This window comes from Hyaena hyaena, unplaced genomic scaffold, assembly GCF_003009895.1.
Source record: "Hyaena hyaena isolate Hyena2069 unplaced genomic scaffold, ASM300989v1 scaffold_8, whole genome shotgun sequence".
NCBI classification, from domain to species: domain Eukaryota; kingdom Metazoa; phylum Chordata; class Mammalia; order Carnivora; family Hyaenidae; genus Hyaena; species Hyaena hyaena.
In genome coordinates this window covers 4,183,169-4,211,157 of record NW_024080640.1, presented here as the reverse complement: position 1 = coordinate 4,211,157, position 27,989 = coordinate 4,183,169, and the positions used below count along the sequence as shown (strand labels likewise).

The window sequence follows — 27,989 nt, the reverse complement described above, 5'->3', positions numbered from 1 at the left end:
ACAGCTAGCTCAGAGCCTGGAGCCTGCTTCAGCTTCTGTGTCTCCTTCTCTCTTTGCCCCTCCCACTCACGATCTCTCTCACTCTATCTCTCAAAAATAAATAAGTGTAAAAATTTAAAAAAATAATTTTTTTTTTTTAAATTAACTAAACCAGGGGCACCTGGGTGCTCAGTCAGTTGAGTACCCAACTTAGGCTGAGGTCATGAGCTCCACTGGTTTGGTTTGTGAGTTTGAACCCTGCATCAGGCTCTCTGCTGTCAGCCTGGAGCCTGCTTTGGATCCTGTCTCCCTCTCTCTGCCCATCCCCCACTCGTGTGTGTCTGTATTCTCTGCTTGCTCTCTCTCTCTCAAAAATAAACATTAAAAAAAAGTAACTAATCTTCCCAACAACTATGTGAAGTGAATACTGTTTTTCCCTTTTCCAGATGAGGAAACTAAAGCACAAGAAGGCTAAAAAAAAAATGCCTCCAAATGATGTAACTGTCAAGCGATGGAGCTGAGAGTGGACCTCAGTAGTCTGTATCTAGAGATTTGCACCAAAGGATGTAGTAGTGCCTTTTAGAGGTAAGAGATGAGGTCTGGTAACTGGGGACTAGATCCCATAGGTCTTTAGAAGCCATTGGTAAGGATTTGGGTTTTTGTTCTGAGTGATATGAATTTTGAACAGAAGAGTGATAGGTGTTTGTTGTTTCAGAATTTCCAAATCATGTACATGTTTTAAGTATGCATTACTCTTGGTACTTAATATGCTTATGTAAATTCAAAAGAATTCCAATTTATGGGAAAAGAGAAAATTTGATATGTGTAATCCAGAGGTGATATCCCATCAAATACCATTTGTGTAAAGAGCAGTCTCTTCTGTTCTAAAGTCTTCCAAGAGCTTCTTTATTGCTAGAACCTAGCAACACTTAAATATTTGGCATCAAGGCACAGTTTTGACCAATAAACTCTATTCTCCTATGTTGAAGGGGAAAAAATAGAGGCAAATAGACTATTTAAGATATGTCCTATCTATGTACCAAAAATGAGGGGTTGTAATGCTACTTTCTTGGGGCTGAATGTGTCAGCACCCTGTAGGAGACCACCCACCTGCACTGGAGTGCCATGACCTCAAGTGTTGCATGACCCAGAGGCAGCTGCCCTTTAATTACAGAGAGTAATTAAAGGACTTAGGTGCAAGCCACTCATGCTGCTCCAGGGCACGTAAGACCAACACTGGCAGAGTCAGTCTAGAGAAGAGAAAGCACTGGAAGATTATAGTCATCCAGAAATATTAATGATCACAATTGCCACAGTTTATTTAGCACTTACTGTATGCCCAGCATTGTGCCAAATGCTTTAGAAGCACGAGTTCTGTAGTATCATCATCCCCAGTGATGGATGAAGAAACTAAGGCTTAAAGAGATTAAGTAAATTGCTCAAGATCATATACAGCTGCAACTTAAGCATGGCTCTGCCTATCTCCAGTGCCCATGTTCCTACTCCTTTATTCTATGCTGTCTGGGAATAGAATTCTGCATGGTTATTTCTTCTATAACCCTCAAAATAACGTCTTTATGGAGGAAGTTCCAGTTCTGAATTTCCAACTGCCTTTTTGTTTTTTTTTTTGTTTGTTTGTATTGTTTTATTTTAATGTTGATTCATTTTTGAGAGAGAGAGAGCATGAGCAGGGGAGGGACAGTGGGAGAGAGGAAGACACAGAATCTGTAGCAGGTTCCAGGCTCCGAGCTGTCAGCACAGAGCCCGACGTGGGGCTTGAAGAGCCCAGCATGGGGCTTGAACTCACCAGTGGTGAGGTCATGACTTGACATAAAGTCGGACGCTTAACTGACTGAGCCACCCAGGCACCCCCCCTCCACAACTGCCTTTTGGACATAACTGCAACTTTTAGCCTTCACCTTCCTTCTAATGTTGAGTATACCAGATGCATCGTATGCATCTTGTCATTCTCCTGTCATCATTTTGTTGCTTATTCTGTCTCTGCCACTGCTGCAACTGACTTGCTTTGTTTGGGCTCAGGTAGGCCCCCAACCTAAGGCCACTTTCCCCGCCTGGTCCCTACTTGACTGCCACTGAGTGACCACGCTCGCCAGCTTCACACCATGAATTTCTGGCTTCTGTCTCTGCTCCCCAACCAGGATTAAAGGCCATGCTGTAGAATATGTGGCTTGCTGAGAGACTAACACAGGGAACATATTATATCACTAGGAGTATAAGGAAAGTTACTCCTGCTGTGGTAAATCTTGATCAATGGGAATTAGGACATGGGAGGGAATGACAAAGATGCATTCCTTTTCCTTTCTCCCTCCCAGGAACTTACCTGAGCGTGTCTCTAGCACATAGCATCTGGAGGTATTCTGCATGAACATGCAGGCATACCTCCTGTCTCTGCAGATTGTTCAAACATCGTCTTGCACTGTTTCCCATCTTTCTCTGTCTTTCTTCCCTTTTCCTCTCACTCTTGCTGCCCTGGGATTGCATCTCCTAAATAAAACATTAACATTATTTCTTGGTTGGGGTTCTGTTTTATTTTATTTTTTAAAGTTTATTTTTAATGTTTATTCATTTTTTTGAGAGAGAGAGAGAGAGACAAAGAACAGTAGGGGAGGGGCAGAAAGAGAGGGAAACACAGAACCTGAAGCAGGCTTCAGACTCCATGTTGTCAGCACAGAGCCTGACACGGGGCTCAAAATTAGGGACCGTGAGACCATGATCTGAGCTGAAGTCAAACTTTGAACCAACTGAGCCACCCAGGCGCCCCTTGAGTTCTATTTTCTATAAAACACAGGCTAAGATTTTCAGGCTCAGTTTCTCTAAATGAGACCACAACCTCCTAAACTCTTTTGGCTCAAAGCCAAGAAGCCAAGAGTACATTCTAGAAGATGATCATAGCTGATAATAATTTTGTCAGTATTATCACTATAATTGATAGAATTTGTGTATTGCCTACAAAAAGGTGCAGTTTATCTGGAAGAAAATAAAAATAATTAAAAGGATCCTTGGTGGTAAAAAGACTGAACCAGTAGTTCAAAACTGGGCTTAATCCTAAACTGGGCAACAGAGGCTCCTTTGGGTTTTGATAACCTCTGAAAGCAACAGAATACCTGCCACATCCACAACCCCCTCAGCATTTCTAATAGACAGGAAACCAAATTGTTTACCAACTTACTCTGCCATCCCAAACAAAACCATTTGTCCTAGGAGCAGGCATCTAACTAGGGCAATAAACCTATGATGATGTGACGGGTTGCCAGGAAAGCTCTGCCCAATAGTCTGTACTTGATGGTGAGCAGCCAAACCAATCAGGTCCTTTGGGAGAGTTGACTATGAAATACAGAGAGGGAGTCAGCAGTTAGCAACGGGCAGAAACTAAAAGATACACAGAAGGAAGGAAGAAAACTGCAGTCACGTGGCAGCAGAAACCATGAGGCAATAAAAGCTGTGAGACAGAGAAAAGAATAGAAAGTCCTTAGTAGCAAGGGCAGCAAAAGCAGAGAGTCCCAATAATGAATAATTAGAGTACAGAGCAACAGATAAGTTACTCTAGAAGAAGCCACGAGATAACCCAGCTGCTATGGCTGTAGTGTGTGCTGAATTGCCTTCCAGTTCCCACTGGTCATTACTTAAACTTAGATTGAGGCAACCTGAGCCTGTCTGTTCTGTGAATTTAATTTTTGCCTCTCTGTATCTATGTCCGGCAAGATCGTGGCAGGAAACTGAAGGTACACTCAGCTGGGGTTTTGAAAATAATTTGATGAAGACACTACTTACAAGGAAGTAGGCAGGGTTGGGGAACTTAAGAGGAATACTAAAGTACCCAAGGACTAGCAAGAGTGGAAACCCAGGGCTAAAGAGACAAGGGAAGCATGAGGTTCCCCAAGTGGCTCTGGCAGTTAAGCATCCAACTCTTAATCTCAGCTCAGGTCTTGATCTTAGGGTCGTTAGTTCATGCCCCACATTGGGCTCCATGCTGGATGTGGAGCCTACTTGGAGAGAGAGAGAGAGGGAGAGGGAGAGAAAAGGGAGAGAGAGAGAAGGGTAGCAAATCAGTGTTATAGGAGTCCAGAAGTCTGTGAAGGGACATAGCTGCTGCCAGACCATGGTGCTAAAGCAGGGAGGAAAGAAGAAGAAATACCTCGACCCCTTTCCCTCCCTACTCTCTGATACCTGCTGATGCCTCCCATTGGCCAAACCCAACAGTGGGCCAGTGCACAGTGGAGTCGAGATCATATCATCACAGTAACAGCTTCATGGGGCACAGAGCAGGGCAGAGAATGATAGGGGGCTATTGTGGACTAACTAGTGGCCTGTTCAAAAAATATGTTCATGTGCTGATCCCCAGAACCTGAGCATATTATATGGTATAAGATGTGATTAAATTTAGGATCCTGAGGGGCGCCTGGGTGGCTCAGTTGGTTAAGGATCCAACTCCATCTCAGGTCATGATCTCACGGTTCACGGGTTTGAGCCCCGCGTTAGTCTCTGTGCTGACAGCTAGCTCAAAGCCTGGAGCCTGCTTCGGATTCTGTGTCTCCCTCTGTCTCTGACCCTCCCCTGCTCATGCTGTCTCTCTGTCTCAGAAATAAATAAAACATAAAAAAATAAAATTAAAAAAAATTAGGATCCTGAGGGGCACCTGGGTGGCTCAGTCAGTTAAGCATCCAACTTCAGCTCAGGTCATGATCTCACCATTCATGAATTCTAGCCCCATGTCAGGCTCTGTGCTGACAGCTCAGAGCCTGGAACCTGCTTCAGATTCTGTGTGTGTGCCTCTCACTGCCTCTCCCTTGCTCACACTCTGTCTCTATCTCTCAAAAATAAGTAAAACATTTTTTAAAAAGCTTAAAAATTTATGATCCTGAGAGACGGAACTTATCCTAGATTGCTTGGATGGGCCCTAAATGCAATCATGGATAACCTAATAAAAGAGAAGTAGTGGGAGTTTTGAGAAAGAAGAGGAGTTAACAATGTGACCACAAGATCAGAAATTGGAGTGACATGACCGCAAGCCAAGGAAAGCCTGGAGCCATCAGAAGCTTGGAAGAAGTGAGGGGCACACTTTACCTGGAGACTAGGGAGGGAACCTAGCCAAAACCTTGATTTTTGTCTTCCTGGCCTCAAGAGCTGTGAGAAAATAAACTTCTGTTGTTTTAAGCCACTCAGTTTGTCGTAATTTGTTATGGCAGTTACAGTGTGGTAGAGCCCCTCCCTAAGGAACATGATAAAAACCTCAAGAAAAGGGAAGGCAACCTAGCTATGTGCACGTACGTGACCTTCCTCATGACCCTATAACATAGACCACCCAATCAGACTGTATGTCTGTATGTTACCATGTATGGGAGACAAAGAAGTAGAAATCATATAAAAAGCTACACCCTGCTTCATTCAGGGCTCAGTCTTGAGGATACGAACCCACTGAGCCCATGCCGGCGTGAATAAAGTTGCTTCCTGGAAAGGAAAGCCTCAGTGTCATGACTCTCTGTGCATATCTTGGTCCCATTACATTTCTTGGGGTTTGCATCCACGAGGTGGAGATGATGTTTTACTTCCCTTGTTGCCAAGGTGCAAACCTCAGGGCACCAGTAGAGATGACCGTACCTGGCACCAGGGGACTCCTTGATCTGTAGGAGACTAGCCCCTCCTGGTGCACTGGGGCAAGGACCCCAGATGCACAAAGGAACCAGGTGAGGCCCAGGAACAGGGTCAGACTGGTTAGAATGAGGGTTCTTTTTGGTATACCTCCCTTTAAGAGGCAAAAGGGGAGCCTGATCACCTGGAGTTGCCTGAGTAGTTCTGCAAGGAACAAAACCACAACTCCAAGGTGCTGGGCCCTGAGGGGTTGGAATTGCTGTGAGACAGTGTGTGATTGAGATGGACAGGGGAAAGGTTCTAGCCTGACCAAGGGGCCAAAGCAAATGTTGGGTTTCGATCCAAGGTTCCGTGGTAACCTCATATGGCATAAAGTGGCTTGAGATTTCCTCAGGAGTCTGATCCAGGTCAGGGTATGATACTGAACCCACCAATGCTAAGAAGCACCTGAAATATCTCCAAGAGGAAAGCAGCCGGAAACGGACGAAGCAAGTATATGTCTTTGCCAAATTATCCCCTCCTTTCCCCCTTTTCCCTCTCCTGTGCATGAAAGTTGTCTGTTACAGGGAGAAAGTTTGGAAAGCAGAGTAAACTGACTCCCCTAGAGTGTATGTTGAGGAATTTCAAAAAGGAATATTCAAGAGATTATTGTGTGATATTAACTCCTGAAAAGCTCTGGACATTCTGTGAAATTGATTGGCCATTGTTTGGGGTGGACTGGCCCTCCAATAAGGAACTAGTTGGCCTGAGGGTTCAAGGTCATTGGGGGGACCCAGGCCACCCTGACCAATTTCCTTACATTGACTGTTGGCAAGACCTGGTCCTTTCCCGGCCGGCTTGGCCAAAAATCTGTATTGAAGAGAACTATAAAGTTATGATGGCTCATGTCACAGCTTCCTCCAAATGTCAGCCAAAAACTGAAAAACCCATACTGTGGGGAAAGCCTGAGGAAACCCTGCTGCCACATGCCCCACTGTACCCCTCACTGCCACCTGCACCTCTAGCTGCCTGGGCTATTGAAACCCCATCAGAGCCTGCCCCTGGTCCCATAGCCCTTGCCACCTCTAGCACCACTGACCTCTCCGGATGTGACCAGCTCACCTGGACCACCAGTCCTAACCCCATACACCCCTTCCAGAAGGCAACTAGAAGGTCAGGTCAGCGGAGACAGTCCCTCCCTGCAGCAACACTGTGGCGCTCTGCAGATGCCACTGAGGGAAACTAGGGAACCCGTATATTATGATCAGGAAGGCCAGATCCCAGGAGACCAGTGTGTTTCTGTGTACCAACCCTTTGCCACTATGAACCTCCCAAATTGGAAGCACCATACTCCTTCCGATACAGAGAAGCCCCAGGCTGTGATTGAACTAATCATAATGCAGTCCATAATCCAAACCCAGAAGCCTACCTTGAAGACTGCCACCAACTTCTCCTGACCCCCTTTGACATGGAGGAGCATTGCTGAATTACCCAGGTGGCCCTCAAATGGTTAGAGGAGGAAGCCCGAGCTGGACACTAGACACCCAGGCTTATGCTTGGGCTCACTTCCCTGGGGAGGACCCCAAATGGGACCCAAATGAGTCAAGTGTAGATGGAGGACTCGCAAGGACTGAACGGTATCAAGAAACCCTTCTAAGTGGCATGAAGGAAGGGGGAAAAAGACCATAAATATGAGCAAAACATCAGACCCAAGGACCCAAGGATAGCCCAAGCCAGTTTTATGAAACTATGTGAGGCATTTTGTCTCTACACCCCTTTTGATCCAGAAGTGCCAGTTAACCAGTGGATGGTCAATGCGGCTTTCATAGGTAAGGCCCAAGGGGACATCCAGTGCAAGCTGCAAAAGCTAGAGGGTTTCACCAGCATGAATGCCAGTCTGTTGCTGGAAGTAGCAACTAAGATATTTGTCAACAGCTTGGAGGGAAGAAGGCTGGAAGATGCAGAAAAAGGCAGATCTGTTAGTGCTACCTTGGTGAAGCAGTCAAAATACTCCAAGAAAGATAATTCTCAGCATGGCCCCAAGCAGAAAGAAAGAAGCCATGTGGTCCAGGACTGGTACCAACCAGCATCATGGCCACATGGAGTCCCCAAAGATGATTTTGTGGGGCTTACCACCATGAAGTACTCTGAGGAGGACCAGGACAGACCGGGCTCTATTTTGTTAGGCCCCTCCCAAGAGTCTATGGTCCAGATGAATGTGGGGGTCCAACCCATCGACTTCATGGTGGATACTGGCACAGAATACTCAATGGTGACCAAATCCATGGGCCCCCTCTCACAGAGATAAGCCACCATTGTGGGAGCCACAGGCAATCAGAAATATCATCCCATCCTGTTACCTTGGTGATACATTTTAGGCAGCCATGAAGTCATCCATGAATCCCTGTACCTCCCTGACTACCCTGTGACTTTAATGGGCCATGACCTATTGGAAAAGCTGCAGGCTCACATAACTTTCAAGCCTCAGGGACAAGCTGCCCTGACCCTACAGAAACCAGAAGCAAAGATTATGACTCACAATTCCCCAAGGAGAAGAGTGATGCCTCTACAGCCTTATGGAGGATCCACAACAGGGACCTGAGCTGCTCTTCAGAGTACTGGGGCTGTGAGCTGAGGACAACCCACCAGGACTGACCCAAAACATACCTCCAGTAATTGTAGAACTAAAGCCAGGGAGAGAGCCTATCCACCAAAAACAATATTTCATCCCTTGTAAGGCACAAAATGGGGATACAGAAGCACTTGGCAAGACTTCTAAAATATGAGATCCTTTGACCCTCTCAGTCATCTTGGAACACGCCCTTCCTACCTGTCCAGAAGCTGGGCATTAATGACTGTCACTAGTTTAAGACCTGCACACAGTAAACCAGGCTGCCATTACCCTGCACCCGGTTGTCTCAACCCCATACGCTCTCTTGGATCTTATCCCCACCAAAGCTGCCCTCTTCACATGCCTAGACCTCAGAGATGACTTCTTCTGCATCTGTCTGGCCCCAAAGAGCCAATCAATCTTCGCCTTCCAGTGGGAGAATCCTGAAAATGGTCACAAGGGCCAGTTGACTTGGACCAGATCGCCTCAGGAGTTCAAAAACTTCCCAACTATTTTTGGCACTGTATTAGCTCCACCTAAGAGCCTTCCCAGCAGATCAACATGGCTGTGTCTTGCTTCAGCATGTAGATGACTTACTGCTGCCTGGAAGGTCTTGGAGGATTGCATGGAAGGAATTCGGCAGCTCCTTGGTCTTCTATGGGAAACTGGCTATAAGGTCTCAAGGAAAAAGGCCCAAATCTGTCAAAAGAAATTCAAGTACCTTGGTTTTCACCTCTCCCAGGGGCAGTGCCAACTCGACCCAGAGAGGAAGCAGGCCATTTGTTTGATCCTGGTCCCATCGACCTGACATCAGGTTCAGTAATTTCTCAGGGATGCATATTTCTGTTGGTCTGGGAACCTAACTTTTCAGTCCTGGTGAAACCCCTCTATGAAGCTACAAAGTGGGGAGGGCAGGAGCCCCTGATGTGGGACTCTATACAGCAGAAGGCCTTTGAGGAAATAAAGCGAGCCCTCACTAATGTGCCTGGTTTGGGGCTCCCAGACATGACCAAGCCCTTCTTTCTGTATGTCCATGAGCGCACTGGTATTGTGGTGGGAGTCCTAACCCAGATGTTGGGGGTCATGGCATCGCCCAAGCATCTGTTGTATATCTCTCCAAACAGCTTGATTCTTGCCCAAGGCTGGCCGCCCTACCTACAAGCAGAGCACTTGCAGCCATAGCCCTCTGAGTATCTGAGGCTGACAAGTTAACTATGGGACAAGAATTGACAGTCTGAGTATCACAGTTAGTATTGACATTAATGGAATGCAAGGGATAATACTGGCTAACCAAGGCCAGGATGGTCAGATATCAGGCAATGCTATGTGAGAACCGGCACATTGACCTGGAAGTAGTGAGAACCCTAAATCCTGCAACCCTACTGCCTGTTGGGCCAAACCAGCCAGATCACGACTGTATTGAAGTCATGGATAAGGTATTCTACACCCGACCAGACTTAAAGGACTGGCCCTTCAAGGACCCTAAGGCTGAATATTTCACTGACAGTAGCAGTTTTGTGAAAGAGGCAGAGTACCTTGCACTTTACTCCATGGTGACCCCGAATTCTGAGCTAAACCCTTGCCAAAGGGGACTTCGACACAGAAGGCAGAGCTCATTGTGCTAACTTGAGCCCTCCAACTGGGGGCAGAGATATGTGTTAATATATACATAGACTCTAAGTATGCCTTCACCTCCCTCCATGTACATGGGGCTTTATATTAAGAGAAGGGTCTAATAAACTCAGGAGGAAAAGACATAAAGTATGGTAAGGAAATCCTTGACCTCTTAGATCCTGTGTGGGCCCCTAAAAGAGTGACAGTCATGCATTGTGGGGGACATGAAAGGGGAGACACCATGGCTACACAGAGAAACCATAAGGCAGACTGAGAAGCAAAGCTTACAGCCTCTAAAGGAACAGCAGAATCAGCGGCTTTAACCAACACACTGTTCCCTAGTCCATGGGCAGAAGGGGACCCTAATTACTCACAACATGAGTACCTGGTTTAAGACTGAAAATGGAAGCTACCTCCCAGATAGATGGTAGAAATTTGAAGACGGCCAAGTAGCAATTCCTGAGGTCTTGGCTCCAGCTTTTGTCAAGCAGTTCCAGCAGGAAACCCATACCGGCCGGCCAGCTCTTGAGACTATGTTGAGCCGACATTTCTACATCCCTTAGCTCTCCAGCATAGACTGAGCAGTATGTGAGCAATGTGAAACATGTGCCTGGAATAACCGACGTCAGGAACAAAAGGCTGCCTCTTGGGTGCAGAGTGTTAGGGGAGCCCCATTTGAAAATATGATGGTGGACTTCACTGAGCTTCCCTGGATCACAGGCTGTAAATATCTTGGTCTTTGTGTTCACTTTCTCAGGCTGGGTGGAAGCCTTCCCTGTTTACACAGACAAGGCACATGAAGTGGCCCAACTTCTTCTAAAAGAAATCATTTCTCAATTTGGGATCCCTATCACTATGGTATCAGATAACTGGCCAGCATTTGTGGCTACGGTGGTGCAGCTGGTGGCAAAGGGGTTAAAGATCACCTGGAAGCTACACATGGCATACTGACCCCAGAGCTCCAGGAATGTGGAATGAATGAACCAAACCCTGAAGCTGCAATTAAGTAAACTCTGCCAGAAAACCCACTGACATTTGAACCAGGTGTTGCCAACTGCCTTGGTAAGATTCAGGTGTGTCCCACTAAGCAAATGGAGTTCTCTCCTTATGAAATCCTTTATGCCCCCCCCACCCCCCATCCCCATCAAGGGCATAAGTGGGGATCTAAATGAGATAGGCAGTCTAACTCTAAGGCAACAGTTGTGGGCCTTTGGCTCTACCCTAACCACCTTACACCACTGGGTGAGGGAATGATTACCTGTGAGTCTGATCACACTCACCTCTTTAAACAAGGAGATGCTATATGGGTGAAGGAATGGAATGTCCAACCTCTAGAACCCCTCTGGAGAGGCCCATTCACTGTCATTTTCTTACCCCTACTGCAATAAAGGTGACCAAGGTTAGTCCCTGGATTCACTACACCAGAGTAAAGCCAGCATTTTGAAACTGGGAGTGCATTCCTGATCCATCAACACCATGCAAGCTGACCATACGGAAGAAGCAATCTGCAACCCCAGACGCTCTGGGAGACGGCAGCCCTGCTTTAGTCACTCCGGAAGCTTACTAATCTATGCACGGCAGAAGCTGGAGGAATCGATGGTTCAGTGAAACAAATAGACTGTCCTTATTTTCTATATCTGTTTCCTTACTGTGATGCGCCATCACCCCTTGTTTCTCGCTGTTATTGTGATTCTTGCTCTACCTTTTGCCGTAGGATTGGCAGAGGCTGCCCCAGCCAGCTGAGAGTGAGAGGTTTCTTTTAGCACTCATCTTCCTTTTGTGGACAGGATGCTTCCTTGGTATTGGTTGCTTCTAATCTGGACCTCTTCGGTAGACCTAGATTTCTCATCATGTGACCCATGTAGTCACATAACCAGGTCAGGCCAGGGAGTCACTTGGACCTTATTATACCATACCCACTTCTGCCAAGGAGAAATCCTGGGGACCTGCAGACAAAATAAGTCCACCTATTCTATCTGCCAACAGGGGAGTCAATGCACTTATTTTGACCTGCACTACTCCCCAACTGAGGAATGGTTGGAGGTCTGACACTCCCAGGATTGGGGGGAGGGTGGGGGAATTAATCAGCCAAACCCAGGTTACTAATCTCCACCTTCCAGTTATCGGTACTTTTTTTTTTTAATTTTTAATGTTTATTTTTGAGATAGAGAGAGACACAGAGTACCGGCAGGGGAGGGGCAGAGAGAGAGTGAGGCACAGAATCCGAAGCAGGCTCCAGGCTCCGAGCTGTCAGTGCAGAGTCTGATGCAGGGCCCGAACTCACCAACAGTGAGATCATGACCTGGGCTGAAGTCAGATGCATAACTGACTGAGCTACCCAGGTGCCCCTGGTATCGGTACTTCTTGACATGTGTGCAGCTATTAACAGAAACCCTTTCTGGATTTAAAATTGTGGAGGTCTACCATGGGAACAAGAATACAGGCTCAATGACAAGTATATGTGTGAACAGGCCTTGCCACAATCCATGTGTTACGGCGACCACTGGGTTTACTGCCTCTATTAGAGCTGTGTCTTGTGGGCCACTTGGAAAGGCAAAGATAAGGTGGCACTCCTCTAAAAGGGGGCTGCAACCTCCAGCTGTAAATTAGGAGGCTGTAACCCCATTAATTTTACTATCTTTAAAAAAAATCTTTAATGTTTATTTTTATTTTTGAGAGAGAGAGTAGGGGAGGGGCAGAGAGAGAGGGAGACATAGAATCTGAAGCAGGCTCCAGGCTCTGAGCAGTCAGCACAGAGCCTGATGTGGAGCTTGAACACACAAGCTGTGAGATCATGACCTGAGCCAAAGTCAGATGCCTAACTGACTGAGCCACCCAGGTGCCCTGAATTTTACTATCTTTAATCCAGGAGACCCAAAATGGGAAAATGACATCAGGATTGGTGTATATATATATATATATATATATACCCTGCCCTGCCCCTATATAGATATATATATATATAGGCCCTGCCCCAGGAACACTGTTGTACTTAAAGAGGATTGCTGTCTCACTCAAAGCCTCAACTCATGAAGTCTTTCATTCCTTTTATGAGGAAATTGAAAGTAGCCCTCCCCACATCTCCATCACAATAAGAAACCTGTTCCTTGCTTTGACAGAAACTATAGCCCAGACTTTAAGAGTCTACACCATAGCCCCGACTCTAAAGATCTCTTATTGCTATGTATGCAGGGGAACCAACATGGGGGAATCAATGGCCATGGGAGCTAGAGAATTAGATATGCACAAACCTTATAATGGAACAGAATACCCCAGTCCTACTACCAGGGCTTGGCTCCTCAAAACCTCTATTGGGAAGAACTGCCTTGCCCAATGGGGAAGAAAGTTCACCATCCCTTTTGGAAGCTTAACATGCGTAGGCCAAAGATTTTAAAACTCAACCACCTGGGAAACCCAATGGTGGAGGTCCCTAGATCCCCTTGAGCCAGATCCCCACCCCTTGTCTAACTTCTCTCATCTCCGAGAAGCCTGAGACAACGTTGATGCAGCCATCAAATGGCAGGCCCCAGGTGGATTATACTGGATATGTGGAAGGTCAGCCTACACAGTACTTCCCCCAGGCTGCTCAGGGTCATGTGTGCTGGGAACTATCCATCCATCTTTCTTCCTCTCCCACTTGCCAGGGGGGAACATTTGGGAGTCCAAGTGTATGGAGACAGGGAGACTCAAAGGAAACAACATGCCCTACAGATTGGCAATTGGAAAGACAATGAATGGCTTCCCAAGCATATAATCTAATATTATGGCCCTGCCATCCGGGCAAAGGCTGGGTCCTGGGGCTACCGCACTCCCATTTACATGCTAAACCCCATAATCAGACTACAAGCAGTTGTAGAAATTATAACCAATGAAACTGCCAGAGCTCTTAACTTACTAGCTTAGCAGCAAACCTAAATTTGCAATGCTTTCTTTCATAATCTCTTGTCCTTAGATTACTTGCTTGCTTCTGTGGGAGGAGTTTGTGGAAAGTTTAAGCTAAGCAAGGGCCGCCTACAGATAAATGACGAAGGAAAAGTCATAGAGGAGATCACAGATCGAATGAGAAAAGTTGCTCATGTCCCAGTCCAGACCTGGAAAGGTTGGGACTCCAGTGAGTTATCTAGAGAAGGGTTTTCAATTCTTGGGAGATTCAAAACCCTCATAAGAATTATCCTCTTGATTTTGGGAGCTTTCTTAATCTTACCTTGCCCAGCTCCCCTGGTTATATGGTCTGTCTTCCAGCCTCATTGAGGCAATGGTCAAAAGGAAAATGGCCACACATGCGATGATGTTAGGGAAATATAAACCTCTAAGTCAAGATGATGCTCCTTGACCCCAAATTGCGGGGGGGGGGGGGGGGGGGGGGCGTGTAGCCCCTCCCTAAGGAATGTGATGAAAACCTCAAGACAAGGGAAGGCATCCTAGGTATGTGTGTATATGTGACATTCATCAGGACTCTGTAACATAGACCACCCAATCAGACTGTATGTCTGTATGTTACTGTGTATGGGAGACAAAGAAGTAGAAATTGTATAAAAGACTATACCCTGCTTCATTCAGGGCTCAGACTTTAAGGTATGAACCTACTGAGCCTGTGCCAGCATGAATAAAGTTATTCCCTGCAAAGAAAAGCTACGGTGTCATGACCCTGTGGGAACCCTGTTACAAGAGGTGACTAATACAGGGGCTAAATGGAGAATAACCAGCACAAATCTATTAATCTCAAATGCTATGTTGACCACAATGATATCCCTGATTACCATGGCTGGAAATTGCTTTGCCTACTTTTCTGTATTCCTTTTGGTACTAATTTTTGGACCACTCATATAATTTAAATTGCCCCAAAGTTATTGTTAACTTTTGCATACAAATATATTTTCATCCTAACCAGATTGTAACATTCATTAGAACAAAAACCTTGTCATGTACATTTTTGTATTTCGTGAAAATCCTAGCACAGTACTTTGAACAGAGTAGACATTCTGTAATTGGTAAATGAGAAAGAAAGCTTCCATTTGTCCATCTGTAAATGGAAAATAAAAATTTCCACTGACTTGCCTTTCAGAGATAATAATGGCAGTGTTTCCCAGAAACAATTTCTGCACCTGCAACAGAATGATATATCTGAAACACCCATTCCTGCTGGAGCATTTCCTCAGAAAAAAATTGCATCTAGTTTTAGCATGCCCTCCATTCTATGTGGAGCTGAAACTTAGGCAGTTTCACCCTAAGGAGGAAAAGACAGGAGATAATTAAGAAAATATAAGAGCTCAGTATTAGTGTTTTCTCAGGAACTTTGGTTCGTCCAACAGATATTTATCAAAGGACTATTATGTTAAAGTACAGTCTGTAAAAGCTGGGAAAACACACACACGCAAAGAATAAGGCATGATCCCAAGTGAGTAATTGTCACACAATTTGATGAATGTTTTTTATAAGAAGAAAATGCTATGGAACCAGAAAGAAGGGAATGATTAATTCTATTGATGGGAATTTCACCAAAAAAAGTCACATTCAAGCTGGTCTTTTAGGACTTTGTCAGGTGGAGGCAATGTCAAGAGCTTTTGGGGACCAAGAGAAATAACTTTGCCTGAGCTGTTGCCAAGCAAACCGCACCCTCAGCTCAGCCCTATTGTATTCACAAAGACCTATTTTTATTCATTATCCCCACAGCTACTTTTTAAGAAAGGAAGAGAATGCTGAGTACTTCCCTATTTTGCATCTAGGTACTTTTATGTCAAAGAAAGATTATCCACAGGGAAAGCAGAGGTTAACCTGTAGCAGGTCCAATAATGACTAGTCCAAATAGCCATCCAACAAACTAATGAACTCTCTTACTTTTCCACAGCTTCTACTTCATCTCTGAAAACCGAGGCAGGCTATCCCCTGAAAATGCATGGTACCAGCCCATGAATAGCTCAGAAGGAAGCAGGCAAGGAATGAGAACACCCCCTGGTCTCACTGCCCAGCACGAGGAGGCACTTCTCTCCATGGGAAGTAGGGCTGAAGCCCTTTTCTCTCCCCTAGGGTGACCTTCGCATTACTTTTTGAGGAATAGATGAGTGTGGGGCACGACCTAATTTCTCTCCCAGGCCAGTCCTGCTAGGCCTCTGAGACCAGAGCTGGCAGCTTCTGGTAGGATGAAACTCAGGAAAATAGACAGGAAGGAAAGACCAGTCTAAACCCAACAAGGGGCAGAGGGTTTCCCATCTTCAGCCTGTAGCTTCCTCCTAGATAGTAGAGAAGCTGGGAAACCAGATTCCAGCCTCAAAGTACACATCACTTGTCTTTGTCTTCTCAAGAAACCTCTGTCTTCCAGATCTTGCCAAGAAGCTAGTGGCATATTCATGAAGCAGTAATAACAAGGACAGAGCGTTCTAGTCTGCTGGAGCCTACTGGCCGGTCACTCTTTCCACTGCCTTTTGTTTTCATGCATCATTCCCTCACTTGCTTCTTAGATTCCTCAGGGCCTTGAAAAAGCCACAAATGCTCCACACAGTAACACCACCCAGCGGGCTGGCAGACATTGTTGACACCCACCCTGCCCTAAGCCATGAGATGTATGCAAGCCTGATCACTGATACCCAGCCATACACCTACTAAGAAGTAAGACAACCTCTAAAAAGCACCCCTCCTCCCCACACACCATAAGCTTAGCTGGCAGAGGTGCGACTTTAGATTAAATACTACTCTATGGACTGGTAAATCACATACCCCCATTTGATTCAAAATGCATCAGTAAAGTATGTTGGGGAGTGATACTTCTCTACCCTTTCTTCAAGAATCTAAATGTAGCAACACAGGTGTTAGCAACAAAGCACTAGAGTACTCTCACTGTACTAATTCACTTATCAGTATATTAGACTGTGCATACAGACAGACATCCATGGAGCAGAGGTGCTCAGGGATATTTGTGTTTCAGTATCACCTATGGTCTGTTTCAAACTACACTGCAGAGCTGTCCTACCAGAATCTGAAAATAAGGCCCAGATCACTTGTATTTTTATTTTTTAATTTTTATTTTTTTAAGTTTATTTTATTTTTGAGAAAGATACAAAGAGCAAGGGTGGGGAAGAGGAGAGAAAGAAGGAGACAGAATCCCAAGCAGGCTCCATGCTTTCAGTGCAGAGACTGATGCACAGCTTGAACTCATGGACTGTGAGATTATAACCTGAGCTGAAGTCAGATGCTTAACTAATTGAGCCACCCGGGTGCCCTCTTTTTCTTTTTTTAAAGCAGATATGTGTATTTTTAAAATCCTTGACAATATTGGTTAGAATATGGGAAAGAAAGGGGCACCCTTTCTCTCTACTCCTCCCCCTCCCCTGCTCTCCCCCTCTTTCTCAAAAAATAAAATTAAACATTAAAAAAAATTAAGAATATGGGAAAGAGAAATTCTCACATATCCCTAACAAGAGTAAAAATTAGTTTAGCCACTGTGGAGAGTAATCTAGAGAGCAATCTAGTAACATTGAGAATGTACATATTCTTTTCTCTAGTAATTTCCATTCTAGATATATTCTCTAGAATTCTCATACATGAACCCAAGGAGGCATATGCAAGGACATTAGTTACAACATGATTTGAAACAACAAAACCTAGACAAAACAAATATTCATCCACAGAATAGATCCTAGAATATTTACACAATGGGATTATATTGCAGTACTGTATAATATAATATTGCTATATTATAAAGAATGGACTGGCTCTACTGGTATCACATGGATAAATTTCCAAAATATAATGTTGGAAAAAGTTTCAGAAAAATATGTACACTATTAGTTCACATCTTTAAACATCCAAAACATATGTTGTGTAGTAAGAATATAAAAACATGTGGGAAAGAGTCTCACTGTCTTCAAGTCATTGGTACATCTGGAGAAAGATAGGATGGAAGGGCTTCTTTTGTAACTATTCTTTTTTATTTAAAAAATATCTTAGCAAATATGACAAGCTGGAATGTAAGTCCCACTGGTTACTCTGAGGTAAAAGTTTATTTATGGGAGTGAGCCATTCCAATAAATACAGATGACACTGCTGAATCCTCTTAATAATGTATGCACTATGAGATGTTTTTCTTTTTTTTTTTAAGATGTTTTTCGTTAATGGACGAGTTGTTGCATAGATTCACACACACTCTCCTACTCAGATAAATGACCTCCTGTTTTTGTGAGAACCCTCAACAGTCAGAGGTGCAACAGCATAAAACTGGGGGAATATCCACATGTGGAGATTATTAAAATCTTATCTAGAGATTCTCAAACTCAAAATTTTAATGCAGGTTTCCATACGCCAGCCTCTGATAATACAATGCATTAGTTCTGAGGTGAGACTCTGGAATCTATGTTTTCAGTAGGGTTGACAAGAGATTCTAATAATCACCCAGGTTTGAGAAATGATAATAACTAACAATCATTATCTTCTACTTATTATTCTTAAAGAAGTCAGGTAGGGAGAGAGATGGGATTTTTAAAAAGCAAGAAAATTAAAAGAGAGAAAGGGGAGAAATAGAGGAGGAAGGAAGGGACTAAGTAAGCCTTCAAATCTTTCCTACTCTATTTTTTTCCAGACCTCTCCAGCCTTGAATTGTTTCTCTAGCCCTTGAACTTTGCTAGATTCTAATTTATCTTTAATGTTCATTGCAATTCTGTACTTCCCTTTACATTGCTATAATAGGCTATTATTTATTCAATGGGATTATGTCTTACTTCTTGAATTAGGCTATAAATTCTTCAGGACAGAGACCATATCTTATTTATCTTTGATTTTCTATAGTGTCTAACACAATGCCTTGAACAGAATAAGCAATAAAGCATCATGATTAAAAATATAAGATAAAACGAGTTTTGAAATGTGGCAAGATACAAGATCAATATACAAAAATCAATTGTGTTTCTACGTACTAACAGTAAACAACCTGACAACGAAATTCAACATAATCCCTATCCATATCCTAGCTTTTTTTGGTTTGTTTTGTTTTTGGCAGAACTTGACAAGCTGACCCTACAATTCATATGGAAATGCAACCTAAAATAGCCAAAACACTCTTGAAGAGAAAGAATGAAGTTGGAAGATGTTCATTTCCCAATTTTAGACCTAGCAAAATTATAAAATAATCAAGACCTAAGGCATAAGGATACATATAGAGATCAATGAAATATAATTGAATCCAAAAATAAACCCTCACATTTATGGTCAAATTGAATTTTTGACAAGGGTGCCAAAACAATTCAATATGGTAAGAAAAGGTTTTTCAATAAATGGTGCTGGCACAACTGCATATCCACATGCAAAAAAATGAAGGCAGATTATATCTCACACCATACAAATAAATTAACTCCAAATGGATCATAGACCTAAGTGTAAGAGTTAAAACTATAAAACTCATAAAGAAAAACATAGAAATAAATCTTTATGACCTTGGATTTGGCAATGATTTTGAGCTATGTCACCAAGCAGAAGTAACAAAAGAAAATAATACATAAATTAGACTTTTAAATTTAAAAACTTTTGTGCTTCACAGGACACCATCAAGCAAGTAGAAAGACAACCCACAAAATTGGAGGAAACCTTTGAAAATCATATATTTTACAAGGAACTTACATCCAGAATGTATAAAAACCTACTACAAACCAATAATAAAATGACAAATACCCAGTTAAAACATGGGCAAGGAATTTGAATAAATATTCCTCCAAACAATATCTACAAATCACCAATATGTACAAGAAGTGATATTCAACATCACTAATCATTAAGGGAATGCAGGTCAAAACCGCAATGAGATACCTCTTCATACCAACAAGGATGGCTTTCATAAAAACAGTCAATAACAAGTGTTGATGAGGATGTAGAGAATTTGGAACCCTTATATATTTCTAGTAGACATTGAAAATGATGCAGCTACTTTGGAAAAACAGTTTGGCAGTTTCTCAAAATGCTAAACTAGGAGTCACCAGATTACTCAGCAGCTCTAGTCCTAGGCATGTACTCAGAAGAAATGAAAACGTATCTCCACTCAAAAATATACATGAATGTTCACAGCGGCTTTACTTATAAATACCTAAAAAGTATAGACAACCTATGTCCATAAATCAAAGAATAGATAAGCAAAATGTGGCATATCCACTCAGTGGAATATTTTCAGCCATAAAAAAGAACAAGGCACTGACTGACACATGCTATGACATGGATGAACCTTGAAAACATGCTAAGTAAAAGAAGCTATTCACAAAAGACCACATATTATAGATAAGGTCTTTAAAGAGGTAAGTCAGTTAAAATGAGGTTTTCAGGGTGGGCCTAGTCCAATATGACTGGGGCCTTATAAAAAGAAAATTTGGATGCATAGAGAGGACAGGGCTGTGCATGCACAGAGAAAAGATGAGCTGAGGATGTAACAAGAAGGGAGCCATGTGCAAGCCAAGGAGAGAGGCCTCAGGAGAAACCAAATCTGCTGACAGTTTGAACTTGGACTTCTAGCCTCCAACACTGAAAAAATAAATCTCTGTTGTTTAAGCCACTTAGTTTGTGGTATTCTGTTACGGCGGCCATGGCAAACTAGTGGTTGCTTGAATATGTAATGATGATGTGGTATATAAGAAAGGCCTATGCTTTGAATTATTGTATTTTCCAGGGTGGCACCTTCTGATCATTCATGTCACCAATTATTAGAAATATGAGAACTTTCCCATTTGCAAGGACATGGATAGAGCTAGAGTATTATGCTAAGTGAAGTAAGTCAGTTAGAGAAAGACAAATACCATATGATCTCACTCATCTGTGGAATTTAAGAAACAAAACAAACAAGCAAAGGGAAACAAAAAAGAGGGAAGCAAACCAAGAAACAGACTCTTGACTACAGAGAACAAACTGATGGTTACCAGACAGGAGGTAATGGGGATTACGGAGGGCACTTGTTGTGATGAGCACCAGCTGTTGTATGGAAGTGTTGAATCACTATATTGTACACCTGAAACTAATATCACATTGTCTATTAACTGGAATTTAAATAAAAACTTAAAAAATATACGAGAACTTTCCAGAAGATCAAATATTGTACAATGGTTACCATGCACAGACTCTGTAGAGCCCTGGCCTTTGAGGGTATCCTATTTACAACCCAAAGAAAAGGTAAATATTAAGAAGATCTCTCCAAACCCTTGGAATTTTCACAAATTGGTAGAGATTGATCTAGATGTGCTTAAAGCCAGGGAAAATGTCATTTAAAATGATATTTAATTACTAAGAACTTTTAATAACATGGGGAAATGATTATAATATCCAGTAAAAAGTTCAGCATGCCAATTTAACATGTAGAGATAGAACCATCTTATCTGTGTAATGATATTCATAGAAGAATGACTGAATAGAAATATAGTTAACATTAGTTTTTCATTATGGAGAAATTGAGTTAATTTTTGTTTTTTCTATATTTCTGAATTTTCCATAGTGAGCTAGTATTGGTTTTATAATCACAAACTATGTTTATATTTTAAAGATTAAAAACTAGGCCTGACTAGAATCAAGGGTCATCACCAGAAGACACAATTCCTTGACTCCTAGGTCAGATCTAAGTGCTTTTGTAACCCTGATACCCTCCTGTCCCCTTGGGATTTTGCCATAGGCTGTTGCCCCGTTCCTGGAAATTCTGATTATGATCCTGCAGGTGCCCTTCTCTCTAGAACGTCTCTGAACACTGAACTCTGAACTTGGGCTTCTCCTTCTAGATTCAGGTGCCCACCCTCCTTCTCTACCCATGACTCAAACCAACTTCTTCCCTGTCTCGCACCTTTCTCCCAAACTTTTGTACTCTGACGCTGCCCACGGTGACATGCTGACAGCTATGTCCTTTGTGAGCAGAGTGGCTGAAAAGTAACAGGTACAAAATGAGAGGAGGGGGACCAGAAGAAGGAAACTTTGCAGAGGGTGGGGGAGTGCTTCTGAGCTTTCCTCTTCTGTGGAGATTTGGCGTTTCTGGCCTCTGTCTGCTACTTGTCTCTCCTCTAGGACTTAATCTGGTGAAGTACACAGGGCATGCTCAGTTTAGATGCTCTTGTCTTCCTCTTAGGTATCTGCCTGCCCACAGTGAGGATGTCACCTTGCTCTCTGTTCTTCAGGAGGCAGGGTCTTTTCCCCTTCCTATGCTTATCTCTACCGTCAGCATGAGAAGGCCTGTCATGGTCAATTGTTACTTGTGACTAGGTGAATAAGTCCACCTAATTCTACAAGTCACTTAGTATTTATGCATTTATTTACTTATTTATTTAATATTTTTTAATGTTTATTTTTGAGAGAGAGACAGAGTGTAAGCGGGGGAGGGCCAAAGAGAGAGGGAGACATAGAATCCAAAACAGGTTCTAGGCTCTGAGCTGTCAGCACAGAGCCTGAAAACCCACAAACCACAAGATCATGACCTGAGCCAAAGTCAGACGCCTAACCAACTGAGCCACCCAGGTGCCCCCTGCAACTCACTTGATACTTAATATCCCACTATTTCTCACAATAAACAGCATTTATCAGCAATCAAGGTGGTATTTTGGTCTCCATCTGCTCATGTCTCGTTTCTCATCTTGACCAGAACCCAGGATGGGGGCTGGGAAAAAGAATGCTAATAATGGGAACTTCTCAGAGACCTGAAAAGGAAATAATACTTGTTAAAAGCCAACTATGTGCTCAGCATAAAGAGAGGAGTCTTACCTATGTTAGTTTATTTGATTCCCACAACCACCCCCATAGTTTACATTATTTTCTCTCTTCACATAAGAGGAAACTGAGGTGCAGAAAGGTTAAGAAACTTGCCCAAGGTCTTATAGCTAGTGGGAATCTCTGACTTCAAAGCCCAAGCGCTTTCCACTGCATAAGACATTGTTTTTGGGTGCGACCAAGATGCTCCTCAGGGACTGAGGCAGCAATCTCATCTTCATTAATACTTCATCCTAACCAAATGAGCTAGCAATTAAGCAACATTCAGGGGAGGCAAAGATGATACAATCAAAGGACAAGGAATAAGGAGATCATAAAATTCTAGACAGAAAAATATCAAGAATTTTATTTTTCCCCAAAATTTCTTGGACACTTCTGGGCTTGTGCCCCAAATAGTGCTCTGGCTTCCCAGGTGTAAAATAATTCAATTATACCTTGTCCTTGTGTTTTTTTAAAGAATTTTTAAAGCTTATTTATTTATTTTGAGGTGGGGAGGGGGAGAGAGAGGGAGACCGAGAATCGCAAGCAGGCTCTGTGCTGTCTGCGCAGAGCCCAGTGTAGGGCTTGAACTCATGAACCGTGAGATCATGACCTGAGCTGAAGTCAAACACTTAGCCAGATGAGCCACCCAGGTGCCCTGACACCTGATCCTTCTTAAGTCAGACCACACATCATGCTCCTCTGAGATTGGCCTCAGCACCGTTGTCCCTATGCCTGTACTTGCTATTAAAAAACAAATGTATGTCATATTGCCTTGCCTTCATTGTAATGAATAATGAACCTCTTATAGTATGTGAGAACAGAGGTAGTGAACTGACGAACAGAAAATGATATTTAAATGCCAGCCATAGGGGCTGACCCTTTAAAGAAACAAACTAAAGATATTTTGATCTGACACTGAAGGATAGTCAGCTGGTGGTCTGAGCCACAGTCACTGAGAGGACCAACAATTCCCCATACACCAAGGAATCAAGCAGCATTTCCAGGAGCGAAAGCCCCAGTACTAGTTTCTTCTCATCTTCCCAACAAAAGCTCAGAAAGTACAAGGGCACCCAATAGGCCACTAAGCACATTCTCAGTCACCCTCCAGGGAAATCTGATGCTGAAAAATGGACCTTTTCCAAAATAGTGGTTCAAGCCAGATGAGGAATTACAGAGAAGACAGCCTTCCATGGAAAATACCCTGCCTCCAAATCCCCAATGTCTTCATTAGGGAACTGAAAACATAGGCACACCAGCTGGTCTCAACTGCTTTGAAGCACTATGGTACAGTGGAAAGAGCCCTGCTATCAAGATGGCAATAAGAGACTAGCCTTCTAGTCCCCAACTCTGCCAACTTTTAGCTAGGTGACCTTGGCAAAGGCACTTAACTTCTCTGGGCCTCACTTCCCTCATTTGTTAAATGAGGTTTGACTAGACTATGATGTCTTCTGGTTCTGAAAGGCTATCTTTCATCTTTGGACTAGCATCTTACATTTAAAGAAAATTAAAGCAAGTTCTTAGGTATCGTGTTTCTCAGAGATTCTGTTATTCCAGTGGTCATACCTCTCACCATTTCAGTATTCTTCATTGGCTTGCCTTCTTCCACAAGAATAAATCTAAATTCTTCAGCATAGCATTGAAGGCTCTTTCTGATCAGCCCATGTCTATCTATCTAGCCACTCTCCCCTCATTCCCACCAATCACTTATTTTATACTGTGGTAGTATTGGACTATTTATATTCCCCCATAATACTCTTACTGTGATATCAAATATTTGTTGAGTGTGTACTCTGCTAGACACTCACCTTGGTAAGCCTTTGTACATATTTTTCCTTTTTGCTTGGACTGCATTGTATTAATTAAGGCAGAACTTGCTGCTGTAACAAACAAGCTATATAATACAAGTAGATTAACACAACAGAAGATTATTTCTCAGTCATGTAACAGTTCAGTGTGGCAAGCAGCCTTCCACCCAGGGTCCTTCTACTTTGCAATTCTGCTATCCTCTAAGCTTGAGAGTCCTTTACTTCCAGAGCTAACAGCTGAGGAAGAAAAGGAAGAAAAAGCACACCTATTTCTTAACCTAATCCAGAAATGATGGACATCACTTCTGCTCACATCCCATTAATGAGAACTGGCCACCTGGCCCCACGTAGATTGGCAATTGGTTGGGCCACTTCCCAGAAAAACACTGTGAAGAAAAGCACAAGCCTTGGATGGTCAGCCAGCCATGTCATGCCCTTCCTTGACTTGTCTACTTAGCAAAGGCCTATTCACCCTTCAAACCTCAGTCCCATTGCCACTTCTTTTGTGAAGTCTTCCTTGACTTATGTAGGCAGATATAGGTCCTCCCTTTCCTATGCCTCAGTGCACTTTTCACATTTCTCCATTATCACAATTATCATACTGTATTGTGTGGTTTGCATGCTAGTCTACTCAACTGGATTGTGACCCTTGAAGGCAGGAATCTTGTCTTTTCATTTTTATATATAGAAATGTTAGCATAGTGCCTGGTAAATAGTAGTTTTACAATGGTATTTAATGAATTAATGAATATTATCAGTGAATGGATGAATGAATGAATGATTACCCTAAAGAAAAGCAATTTTTTTAAAGTAGGCTCTATGCCCTATGTGGGACTTGAACTCACGACCCTGAGTTTAAGAATTGCACGCTCTACCTACTGAGCCAGCTAGGCACCCTAAGCAGCTGGTTCTTACAGAGGAACAAAGACCTCAGTTAAAACCAAAATAAAACAACTATTTGGTGATTCAGGGTTATCCAAGCACTAAAAAGAAAATAAACTTCCTATCAAATATTATAATTAAATATTTTGCACTATTATTTATTTATTTATAATGTTTATTCTTGAGAGAGAGACACACAGAGCATGAGTAGGGGAGGAGCAGAGAGAGAGGGAGACAGAATCTGAAGCAGGCTCCAGGCTCCGAGCTGTCAGCACAGAGCCTGATGCAGGACTCAAACTCATGAACTCCAAGATCATGACCTGAGCCGAAGTCAGATGCTTAACTGACTGAGCTACCCATGTGCCCTACACTATTATTTATTTAGAATCTGTTTCTCGTAGAGCTTAATTGAAACAAACAAACACACAAATAAATAAATAAAATATAAAAATGTTAAGGGCTCCTGGCTGGCTTAGTCAGTGCAGCATGCAGCTCCTGATCTTGAGGTGGTGAGTTCAAGCCCCACATTAGGTGTAGAGGTTACTTAAAATATATGTATGTGTACATACATACATATATACATACATGGACTCTGTTTCTCATGTAAGTTCCATGAGGGTAGGAATTTATATGTTTGTTCTTTGCTCTGACTCCAGTACATAGCACTCTCTCTGGAACATAGTAGGTACTCAATAAATATTTTAGAATAAACGAAGGCACAAATAAATGAATAAATATATGAATGAGGACTGAACTCTTAATCCCATGAGCTATATAATAAGTGCATGGCTTGGATTACAAAAGCAAAGTGTGGAAACGTATCACCATGATTAGAAAAACAGACCATGGGGCACCTGGGTGGCTCAATTGGTTGAGTGTCATGGTTTGTGAGTTCGAGCCCCATGTTGGGCTCTGTACTGACAACTCAGAGCCTGGAGCCTGCTTCAGATTCTGTGTCTCCCTCTCTCTTTGCCCCTCCCCCTGCTTATTCTCTCTCTCTCTCTCTCTCTCTCTCAAAAATAAATAAACATTTTTTAAAAAAAGAAAAGAAAAACAGAGCAGAGTGCATATCAGGACCTTACCTTCATTACCTTGTCCAGTCCATGTTGTCATCCTCTTTCCATAAGATGAACAAATATCATTGGAAGAACCTAAATCTCAATGGGAATACTAGCTTGTGAGTAAATAAGGACAAACGGATGTCTCTAAAATGGTTGCACTATGAAATGGCCTTTGTTAATTGGTTAAATGAGAGAAGGAGGAAGCAAAAGTGCAGACAGCTACAGAGTTCTGACAGCTGAAAAATACATTGAGAAAGACAACATGTTTTTTACAGGTTTTGAAGCGGTATGGAGATAGTTCTTTAAGTGTTTATAAAACATTTATTTTCTTCTCATAGGTGTCTTTGACAAAGTTTGGATTAGATATTCTATGTGGCTTCTGGTGATTACCTGCCAGACTTTGTCATGGTAACCATCTAACAGGAAGAGCAAGGTACAAGTACATTGGCAACTTCTAAATCAGAGCCTCTGCACAGGCTTCACCCAGGTATCTTGAAATTCTGGAAAATCTTAAATATAAAAAAGTAACTTCACAGTGTAGACTGATTTGTGGTGGTGATGAGGTTGATGTTGATATTGACAGATGGACTTTTTCCAAAAACGGATCAAGATGTTAATGGCAGGTCTAGGCGTTAAGTGACCTGAAAAGAGGGCAGTCCATTTATTCTGCATATCTTTGACAATACACAAGAACAGAACAATCAGCCTGCATCAGGGAGCTATCTGTCACCCCTTGTGGGAGAACTGCTATGGGCTGGACACACAGCTAGACTACCCAGCCTCTTTTGAAGTTGAGCAGAGCACTGTGAGTAGGTTTTGGCCAACAGAAAATAGATGGAAGTAATGGGTGCCATTTCCAGGTCTGGCCCATAAAAAAGCCTCCTGGTCAGTGATAGTGGATTCTTCCCCTACCCATTGGCTGAACGGAAAGAATTCTGAGAACTTAAGAAAGATAGAGCCACAGGGGCGCCTGGGTGGCTTAGTCGGTTGAGCGTCCGACTTTCACTTAGGTCATGATCTCGCGGTTCGTGGGTTCGAGTTCCAGCTCAGAGCCTGGAGCCTATTTCAGAGTCTGTGTCTCCCTCTCTCTCTGGCCCTCCCCTGTCCACGCTGTCTCTCTCTCTCTCTCCTAGAAATAAATAAAAATATTAAAAAAAAAAAAAAAAGGAAAGATAGAGCCACAAGCTGGAGGAAGCCCGTATCTCTGAATTACTTCATAGGAGACCAACCACCACGTTCCACACACCTTTACCCCTACCAATTCATACTGGACTGTATGTGATAAGAACAGTACATTTTAATTAGGTCAAACCACTGAGATTTTGAAGTCACTTGTAATAGTCTATCTTGATTAATCCAACCCTATTTCCCAACTTTTCTCCTGATTACAAGTAGAAAGAGAGACTAGGGTAAATTTCTGGAGTGTCAGAGGATTGAGATAAAAGAAGATATCAGAGGCCATGCTCAAAATCAGGGAATATTGCATCTAAGGAGATTCTGGAGTTAATTTTAAAGCCTTAGAAATTCACAGAGCTGAAGCCATGCATGGTATCCTCTGCTTATCTAACCAGTCTCCTCTGGACACTTTCATACTTTTGGAAGAACAGTGAATAACCACCTCCAAATCCGGAACACAGCCTATCTAATTTAAAATGCTTAGGATCTAGTCAGATAATACCACACTTAAACCTGTCTTGCTTCTGCTTTTGTGGTTTCTACACATAGTGATTAAGAAGAAAAATAAGTTGGTAAGTAACT

General features: G+C 42.9%; 1 protein-coding gene across 1 annotated transcript in view; it reads right to left on the bottom strand.

Annotated features, from left to right (window-relative positions):
- MKLN1 (muskelin 1) overlaps nucleotides 1-27,989 on the bottom strand; it is a 361,418-nt gene that overhangs the window by 210,613 nt on the left and 122,816 nt on the right. The window contains exon 3 of the mRNA XM_039243337.1: nucleotides 2,321-2,484. Coding sequence (XP_039099268.1) covers nucleotides 2,321-2,484 — 164 coding nt within the window. The remainder of the gene's footprint in view (nucleotides 1-2,320; nucleotides 2,485-27,989) is intronic.